The 10,604-nt window shown below is 33.7% G+C and overlaps 1 protein-coding gene across 1 annotated transcript; it reads left to right on the top strand.

Moving 5' to 3' along the window:
- The first annotated feature begins 3,529 nt into the window (after positions 1-3,529).
- LOC116024030 (oxysterol-binding protein-related protein 3C-like) lies at positions 3,530-8,715 on the top strand. Its single transcript, XM_031264933.1, has 10 exons — positions 3,530-3,923; positions 4,808-4,901; positions 5,664-5,780; positions 5,878-5,950; positions 6,039-6,157; positions 6,366-6,487; positions 6,843-7,019; positions 7,143-7,287; positions 7,873-8,051; positions 8,265-8,715. The coding sequence occupies exons 1-10, from the start codon at positions 3,826-3,828 to the stop codon at positions 8,509-8,511; spliced, it is 1,371 nt and encodes a 456-aa protein (XP_031120793.1). The 5' UTR covers positions 3,530-3,825; the 3' UTR covers positions 8,512-8,715.
- Positions 8,716-10,604: the final 1,889 nt, after the last annotated feature.

Here is a 10,604-nt window from a genome sequence, read left to right as displayed (position 1 = left end):
TGAAGAATCATCCATCTGCATAGTTAATATTTGAAAAATAAGAATTATTAAAATAGTAATTTTCAAATATACATAAAAAAATTTCAACACATGACCATGTATAGTTAATGCTCAAATCATTCCAATTTTACTGGAATATTAAACTGGAACACTTCATTCTAGTAAAACTAGAACTGGAATGAAAATTCTAGTTTTGGAATTTTAATTTCAATTTACTAGAATGAAATTCCAGTAGAAATTCAAGAGCCACAAATCAATCTATAAGGTGAAAAAATCGAAAATTAATTACTAAGCCTAAATAAGTAAATAATATCCCTAAATCTGTAAGTCAAGACTATTGAATTGAAACAAGACATATGTATAAACTATAAAGTAGAAAAGAGCTCACAAGTCACAAGTGTCAAGGCAAACATTACATCTTTGCTCGCGGTGGCCTTTAGTGGTGGTTAGGCGAGTGGTGACTGCGGCTTATTGACAGCATGCATGATAAAGGCGGAGGGCGGAGGGTGGAAGGTTGAGGTTGAGGAGACGGAAGAATTGAGTGGTGGCTGCGGCCTACTACAACTTATGACTTTGGGTTGAGGTTGAGGAAACGGAGGAGTTAAGGTTATTACTTATATATATATATATATATATATATATATATATATATATATATATATATATATATATATATACCGGACGGTTTTCGATTCGGTTCGGTTAAACCGAGCCATTTTGCCCATGCCTAGCCAAATACATTATGTTCCCTATATTACTAGGAAATCTCATATTACTTGGACCAAACGTCCTATAAAAGTCAAATTCAATTAATGTGAAAAACTATTATAATGTCTATAAAAAAAATTTATTAAAGATCAATGGAACCAAAGTGTCATTTCATGTCCTTATGGTGAGGACTCCAAACTTGACAAGTTAATAACATTAGGGTGTTTAGAGGTAATGTAATATTTTTAGGAATTTCCCATCACATAAAAATGTGAAGAGAATGTAAAAAATTAATTGAAAACAAAGTTTGAAAATCTAACATTTTCGCAGACCAAATTCATTTACCGACATTCAGTTGGAAGAAAGGAATTAAGGGAAAAAATAATTGTAATTTGATGTGAAAAGAATAAGGTGTGAATAAAGTAAGAATTCAAATTACTTTATTTGGAATGGAAGAATAGAATTATTGGATATGGGAAGGGAAGAAGTGATATAAAGACTAAAATGCCATTGTGCAATAATAATAATAATAATAATAATAATAATAATAATAAGAGTTAATTCCAGCAATTGTCCTCCGACTATGTTGATTTTCCAAAATTAGTCCCCGACTTTTAATTTGGACAATTTAGGTCCCTTAACTTTCAAATTCTTTCCAATGTTGGTCCTTTCTTCAAATTTTGGTTAAATTGAGGTCAAATGAAGGGGTAAAATTGTCCATTCACATGTTTAGTGTATTATTACTCGTATTTTTCCTGTCTTATACGCTGTATATATGAATATTATCTCAGTCGAAGTCTCAATCGAAGCCATATAATCTCAGTCGAAGTCTCTTCGACTGATATTATATTCATATATATAGCGTATAGGACAGAAGAAATACGAGTATATAAGTGAACGGACAATTTTACCCCTTCATTTGACCTCAATTTAACCAAAATTTGACGAAAGGACCAACATTGGAAAGAATTTGAAAGTCAAGGGACCTAAATTGTCCAAATTAAAAGTCAGGGACTAATTTTGGAAAATCAACATAGTCGGAGGACCATTGCTGGAATTAACTCTAATAATAATAATAATAATAATAATGGACAATTTAGTTATTTTCTTTATTTTTTCCTTTCCCGGCTGCGTCAAATTGAAATTCTTAAGGAGAAGTACATGAATTCTAATTCAACAAATGGAGGGAATTGTAATTCGGTGGAATTGCAATTTTCTACGACTAAACATCAAAATTTATGATGCCAACAAATTATGTTGTGAATGAAATTAAATGCAACTACATTCTGCTAAAATGCATGTTAAATGTTAGTGGAAGCAAAGGCGTCTGGTCGCGACTCTTAGCCGAGGAAAGGGATGCGTCTGGGCCTTGAGTGGATTGAGATGGGACAAAGCCACCGCCACAGAAGACGGCGACGGAGTCGAATTTGCTGCTGTTTCCGAACATTTTCCCTTCTATTTTCATTTCTTAATTTTCTTTAGCTCCAAATTTTGGGTAATCAAAAAGATTACTGTGATATCTATGGGTTTTAAGAAATGTTGATAATTTTTGTAATGTGTTGTGAAAGGATTGACATATTTGAAAATAAAAGATTACTCTGTATTATTTTTTCAATTTTAAACAATTATAAATACTTCAATTATTGTAGGAATATGGAAGGGTAAATTGGGAAAAAGCATAATGATAATAATGTCCAAATTTAGAAAAAAGACAATATTTTGGGACAGACTAAAAAGGAAATTAGGACAGGTAAAATGGGACGGAGGAAATAATAATCATTGGATTTGACTAATTGATAGACTAGAACTCAATATTCCATCACAGAATTTGCAAATCCTCGTTGCAATGACTGGCAAATGGCTTCTTTGTTGTTTGTAAAAAAATTTGTATTTTTTTTGTCATTTAGTTATACCCGTAGTATAAATTTAGGCTCTAAGTTATATCATATATGCGTAATCATCTTTAACCCCCGATTTTAGTCCATCGAAAACTATTTTTACTACTAATTTGTCGCTTAATAAAGTGATTGATTTGGTCATTCAAGGACTAAAATCACTACTCAATGTATAACTTATGGATTAAAGATGGTTATGCATATAACTGAAGGACTAAGGCTCTGTTTTGCAGAGCTTATAGCTTATTTTAAGCTTATTATAAGCTCTGTTTGGTAATGTTCCTAAAATAAGCTAGTAGCTTAAAATAAGAACTTATTTTTGAACGCTACCTTAGCTTCCTAACTTTTTTTTTTCCATATTTAACCTTATTATTTTAAAATAATGACATCATTTACCATTTCCAATTAAAACCTTTTTAGCTAAACCTTTTTTGACTTTTTCTCTTCAATATGTTTGGTTGTAATTTCAATTTGACATTTGTGTTTGAACATTGATTTTTGTATGAACTAATTTTATGAATTATAAACATTTTATTTTATTTTATATGTTTTCAAATATATGTTATTACTTTATATTTTATTAAAATATATTGATTTCACTATTTTATATTTTAATATATAAACAAACATATTTAAATTTAAAACTATTTAAATGGTATGAAGATGTCCTTTTTAGTCTTTTTACATTTATTAGCTTATCAAAAAATTAATTTTACCAAACACTTTTAAGCATAACATCTAGCTTAACAGCTCTTCAGATTTCAGTTTCGAGCTTATAGCTTTTTAGTTTTCAGTTACCTTTTCAGCTAGGTTTGCCAAACATAGCCTAAGTTTCAAGGTATAATTGGAGGATAAAAATGTAATTTTTCCAATAAAAGGAAAAAAAAAATAATATTAATGTCGAAATTAATGGCATGCTCGTGTGTGTCTACTCTGGCCAGTGGCAATGTGCGCATACAGAAAAGCAAAAGCATAAATTCTTCATGATGCTGTCCGCCGGCGCCATTTCATCGTCGTTGTCTTCTTCGATATTTTGAGCTGTATACTCATCACGCGCCTACTCACACGCTACAGCATTACGGGTTGACTTAACTAGCATTCCAACTTCTGAATTCCCAAGAACACTCGAAAATAAAAGCAACCCGACCCACTTTCTCGTCCTCGTCAAATCTTCTCGACCCCTTTTGTTTTTTGGATTGAATTGCATTAGGGTTTAGCAGAGATGGGGAGCCCGAAGAAGAACCAGAGCAATGGTTTCTTCGCGTCGATGACGTCGGGTTTGTCGATGTTCAGTAGCGCCATTCACAGATCTGTCAACGGGTAAGCTTCTCGTCGTCTCTTTCTTCCCATGCTTTGATTTGATCCGCCTCTCGGTAAATAGATAGATATATGGAGCACTTTGTTCAGTTTTCAGTGCGCGATTTTTCGAGAAGCGAGCTACGGAGTGTCACTTTTGTTTTGTTTGGCGGCTAAGTGGTAGCTTTCTCTTTCAATTTTCTGGTGTGAGTGCGTGGCACTTCAATCCACCAAATTACACTTCTAATTGAGTACGTGCAATGTTTTGAGTGGAAGATTTGTACTTTTGATTAAAAAAACACTTGTTTGAGAGCTGTTTTGAGTGTAAGATTTGTACTTTTGATTTAAAAAAACACTTGTTTGAGAGCTTTGGAATGCATTTTACTTTTTTCTGGATCAATTTTAGAAAGGTATTCAAATGTTGCATAGCCCTTTGTATCTCAGTCTTCAAGATTTTCACATTTTCCTTTGTTCAAAGATTGCTGGGAAATTGAAAATTGATAATGAATGGGGCTGGATCTCAAAGGATGAATGGAGATTGACATGATTAGATCCCCCATTGTCCCAATGAATAAAGTTATTTTGTCAGTTATTTTACTGATTGGAGTAATAGTGAACTGCTATATTTCTAAATACTAGCTGTAGGGGAGAATGCTATCTTCTAATGGGCATACAAAATTTTGTAAGTTTCTATTTTGCTGTGAACTAGCTTCTGAATTAATCTCATTGCTTAATGCAGCTTATTTGTTACTCTGGAGTTTTAGGCATGAAAATGTGTACCCAAATTCCCTCTTATAGGCACTGAGTAGTAGGGTGTTCTCATGATTGTTCTAGCTCTTCTTTTCTTTATCCTGCAATAGGTGAGTTACTTTCATTTTAACAGAGACCTTTTCTCTTCCGGCTTTCAGATTGATTGGATATGAAGGATTGGAAGTTATAAATCCCGAAGGAGGTAAAGAAGATGCAGAGGAGGAAGCATTGAAAGGAAGATGGAAACAGGAGGTGAGTAATTGCTGAAAATAAGTGTGGGGAAGGGATTACTACTTCAAATTGTTTATTGCTCTTTTGGTTAAAATAATAATAATAATAATAATAATAATAATAATAATAATAATAAACTTTTAAAACTTTTAGAAAAATTTAAAATTTTATGTACTTTTAAAATGTCAACAAATATTTTACTTATAAAAATAAGTATGAGCTTGAGCTTTTACCCAGTGAGTCTTTTAAATAGCCTATGATGAATATAATATGAGTTTTTGTTAGCTCTTAGTGGGTATATTACATTTGACTAGCTATTTTATTGGGTTATGAACAGGTTCTCGTAGGATCGATCCTTGCTTTTGCACACTGTGCTAGTACACGATTTGTGCACTTGTGAGGATAATTAAAATTGTCCTTACTATTTCAACATCTAATTAAGGCTTGGGTTGAATAATTATGATTTATACCTTACAGTATATATGCATCTTTATGTTTCTAAGCACTTGCTTGTCTACCAAGTGGAGCACTAAATGCTGAACTGATTTTAAGACAGTAAAGTTGCTAAATGTGTATTTTTCTTCATAATATCAATGGGCATGCTTTCTCTTTTCTCTAGATTTGTGTATGGACATGTTTCTGCTGTTCATTTGAGCACTCAGTACAAACTTGGTGAATATTTTGGTTTCTTTTTAGTTATACCAAGTCTTTATATTATGTTAGTTCTTTAAAAAACAATTTTACATATTATGTAAACTAACAGAATAATTGGTTTCTCTAAAGGAACGAGATAGTTACTGGAGGATGATGCAGAAGTACATTGGAGCTGATGTCACGTCAATGGTGACACTTCCTGTCCTGATATTTGAACCAATGACAATGCTTCAGAAAATGGCAGAGGTTTCTGCTCTCTTATTTGCTTGTTGATTTAGCTAACACAACATAATGGTCCGTGGACAAGCAAAATTAAGTACTAATTTTGATATCCTTGTGGCAGTTAATGGAATACTCCCACCTTTTAGACAGGGCAGATGAATGTGACGATCCTTATATGCGCATGGTGTATGCAAGTGAGTGGAACTTGTAAGTTTCACATTGTTCATATTTTTTTGTTTCTTTGAGAGATTTTTGAATTGCTTTTAATATAAATTGTTGTAGCATCTTGGGCAATATCTGTCTACTATGCCTTCCAACGTACTTGGAAGCCTTTTAATCCAATTCTTGGTGAGACTTATGAAATGGTCAATCATGGTGAAGTTACATTTATTTCGGAACAGGTAGGTCCAGTTTGTCAGACTTTCTACTTTTTACATCGCATCATCTATATTTTGTCCATTTACTGTTTTTGTTCTTTTGCATACTAATTTGATACTGTTTAGTGTTTACTAATGCTGATGCTTCACATATCTCGTATGGGTTATGAGAGCACTATGAAAAAAATTATTCCTGTGCTGTTTACTAATGCTGAAGCTTCACATTTCACAGGTTAGTCATCATCCACCAATGAGTGCAGGGCATGCTGAAAATGAGCATTTTGCATATGATGTGACATCAAAATTGAAGACCAAATTTTTAGGGAACTCCCTTGATATCTATCCTGTTGGAAGGTTAGCCAGAAATCTATTCTTTTCTCCTTCCCTACCTTGACATTCAAGCTTTAACTGTGGTTTAATATCTTCTTCAACATTGAAAATATTCGGGAATAGTTATCTAATAGGATATAAGGCTGTTATAACTTATATTAGGAATTTGTGTGTCTGATAAGGCTGAAATAATCTTCTTTGTGCATTTCAACTTTCAAGTTAGCAATAACCATAAATCTTTTATTGACTTTTAGACTAATTTAATATCTCCTATAACATAGAAAAACTCAAGATAAAATACTATAGAGGATATGAAGCTAACCGGAACCTACGTGCCCCCAAAATGAAATAATCTTCTGTGTGTTTCTTTTGGATGCAGAACACGTGTGACTCTCAAAAGAGATGGTGTTGTGTTGGATTTGGTTCCACCATCCACAAAGGTCAACAATTTGATTTTTGGTCGAACTTGGGTGGATAACCCTGGTGAAATGATCATGACCAATCTGACTACTGGGGACAAAGCTGTGCTCTATTTTCAACCTTGTGGTTGGTTTGGGTATGTTTGTTGCCTACACTAGTTCAATTCTCTTTGAATTTATGCTTTAACAAATCTTGTTAAGTAGCTAGAATACATTTGGAGCTGGTATGATTGCTTGACCAAAATTATTTGGGGGTTCAGGGCTGGACGGTATGAAGTTGATGGATATGTTTATAATGCAGCCGAGGAACCAAAAATACTGATGACTGGAAAATGGAATGAATCAATGTCTTATCAACCATGTGATCTAGAAGGCGAGCCTTTGCCTGGCACAGAATTGAAAGAGGTTAATTCTTCCTTCCCTTTTCCATTGTATTTTTTGGGATTTGCAAGATCTGCCAAGTTTTTTAATATTATAATGTGCATGTATGGCTAAGCTTGTTATATTTTAAACAGTAGCTTTTTACATGTTGGCAAAGATTATTTTTAAAATAGGTTTGTGCCTTTGTGGATTCTACAACCAACTTTTAGATTCTTACAATACTATTTTGCAAGTAACTAGGTTTGCAGTCCATAATCACCATAATCTATAATCTTAAGCTTTTCCAATTAGGAATATGTATATAGCTATATAGGTACTGGTGTATAATTTGGTTAGGCAAATTGGAATACTAAAGGCAACTTATAGGCATATAAGTATTTTCCAGCCTTCAGGACTCTGGAGTGGACTTCTTAGATTTCATTTGATTAGAGCTCCTAATTAGTGTTGTCATTTCTGTAGCATGATTGCTTTATTGTAAGATTTCATGGACTATGCAGGACCTGGTCTTTATATCTTTTCAGACTATATCTTTCGGTTTTGTTTCATAGTCGATTTGAATTTGTAAATACTAAATAATTCAGCTGAAGTATATCAGTGAGTTGTGTACAGGTTTGGCGGCTTGCTCCTGTCCCAGAAAAGGACAAATTCCAGTATACTCACTTTGCCCACAAAATCAACAGCTTTGATACTGCTCCTAAGAAGTTACTAGCATCTGATTCTCGTTTACGCCCCGATAGAGCTGCTCTTGAAAAAGGTGATCTATCCAAATCCGGCTCTGAAAAAAGCAGGTTTGTTTATCCGTATCCTTCTCCCCACTTTCTCATCTTTAAAACAAAACATAATACATGGGCATGGATGATTAAGATGGTCATGACTGACCTAATTACTCTAGCTCTGGAGATTTCTCGTGCTTTGCTTGGCTTCTATTTTGCTACCTTTTGAAAGGTGGATGCCAGGCAGTCCCTTGATCCTCTCTAACATCTGTATTGTATCCTTTTTAGTTTGGAGGAGAGGCAAAGAGCTGAAAAGAGAATCCGCGAGGCAAAAGGTCATCAATTCACCCCAAGATGGTTTGATATAACCGATGAGATGACTCCGACTCCATGGGGAGACTTGGAAATCTGCCAATATAACGGCAAGTACGCTGAACATCGGGCTGCCATAGATGCTTCCAACAGCATTGACATAGGAGATGTCAGATCCGCGGAGTTCAACCCTTGGCAGTATGGCAATGTGTCTGAGGAATGATGCAAATCCAACTTCTTCACTGGTACTTGGATTTTTCAGGTCACTAGATTACAAGTGCTTTATATATGTGGCTTGTGTACACTATCTCATTTCCTAGTTTTCTTTTTTCTTCTTATTATTTAAATAAATCATTTTTTTGGTTGAAATTAAGGAGTTTACTCTAAAGCACAATTTATCAAATGTTAAAATATTTTCATTCTCCAATTGTGTTATTTCTCTTCTTCTACCAAGTGCCATATATACCCTTTGGGCACTTGTTAATCATATAGTGTGTGTTTGGTTCGTACATGGGAATTGGAATTGGTATGGGTATCAAATACTTGGTAAGGGTAATGTGTTTTGTTGAAAGTATTTTGCATGATTGGTAGTAGGGTGGAATGAGAATGATTATTAATAGTTGGGGAAGAAAGGATGAAGGGAAATGAAACCATTATTTAATAAGGGTATGAGTTTTTCAATTAATAGGGTATTCCAAACCCATAGTAGTATTCTAAAAACCTGTCAACCAAACAATAACAATCACTTTGATACCCATACTTCATACTTTATACCAAAACCTGTCAACCAAACACGCCCTATAATGTGTATGTTTACACTTTTTTTTGGAGGAATGGAAGAAACTACATAAGTCGTAGTAGGGTCATACTTTCTTCTCAAAATGTTGAATCTCAACCCCAAGGGTCTCCTATATCTCGGTCCGACAGAGTATATGAGAGGATGTAAATCATGGTAACTCAGTTGAACACAGAGGCTATATCTTTGTTTACTCCGCATAAGGAATACCCCTATTTTGAGAGGTGACCTTTGCTTATTGCGCACAAGGAGCCCCTCACTTTGAGTGGTTATTCCCATACTACCGTTGGTGAGACTCGATCCCTAATTTATTTTCTTTCCAAACTTCACATTTGTAACCAACTAAGCTGTCCATGCGGGTATAGTAGGACCATACTTATACTGTATTACATCTAATAATGTTATACGGAGTATAATTGATCAAATTTTGATATTGGCAAGGATGTTATGGAAATTGGGAAAGAAAATAACTTTGCATAGACATGAGTATTAGTATTTTATTGTAATTCTCAGTGATACTCATAGAGATTAGGTTATGAATTAGCTGTAACAGGAACCTCTCTAATACTCTGCATTAAATCCGTCACTCTATTTGTTCACCTTACATAAAACATTATTATATAATCTCTTTATATTCGATTAGGATATCAATATTTTTGTTGGCACATGTAAGTTAATTGTTTTTGGGTGGTAGATTGTAGGCAAGAGTAATGATATAAACGTTTTTTTAGATAATAATTATCGATTAACTTGTAACGGATCACCTATATTGCATTATTGCTACATTAATGAGTAAATTTACAATGAGTGCCCTTCATGTGAATGATGTGATTAGTGTTTGCTCTGTGGACTATGACCTACATTACAAAGTGAATCATTGATATATAAGTTCATTTTTAGTTTACTAAATATTTATTTTTAATCTTCATTTTTATGTACTGCAAATTTATTTTCATATACTATTTAAAAATGAACATATAGTGCATTAAAAATCAACATTCATTATACTAAAAACAAATATTTATTGGGACAACTCCAAGTCTCTAACTAAATTAGTCAGACTTGGTAACTACAAGATTAGAAGTTCAACCCCTAGCGGGAATGACCTATTGGTGTTCTTGGTTTGAACATGTCAACTATGGACAACTTAAACACTGGTTTACAAGATTAGAAGTTCAACCCCTAGCGGGAATGACCTATTGGCGTTCTTGGTTTGAACAGGTCAACTATGGACAACTTAAACTGGTTTACCTTCTTATGATCTATTGTTAACTCAGGTCACAAGGTGGATTTACCCCATGCACACCATTAAATAGTAACTATGAATTTCCCTTGTCACTAAAATGCAAAAGACATTTATCAGTGATCTACCTTACAATCATGGACGGAGCTACTATGGGGGCAGCTGCCCCCTCTCCCCCCACCCCACCCCTTTATATATATGTATGTATGTATGTGTGTATATATATATATATATATATATATATATATATATATATATATATATATATATATATATA

The sequence above is a fragment of the Ipomoea triloba genome, chromosome 7 (assembly GCF_003576645.1).
Source record: "Ipomoea triloba cultivar NCNSP0323 chromosome 7, ASM357664v1".
In the NCBI taxonomy this organism is placed as follows: Eukaryota; Viridiplantae; Streptophyta; class Magnoliopsida; order Solanales; family Convolvulaceae; genus Ipomoea; species Ipomoea triloba.
The sequence above is the reverse complement of the archived record's forward strand: the minus strand, read 5'-3'. Positions and strand labels throughout refer to the sequence as shown.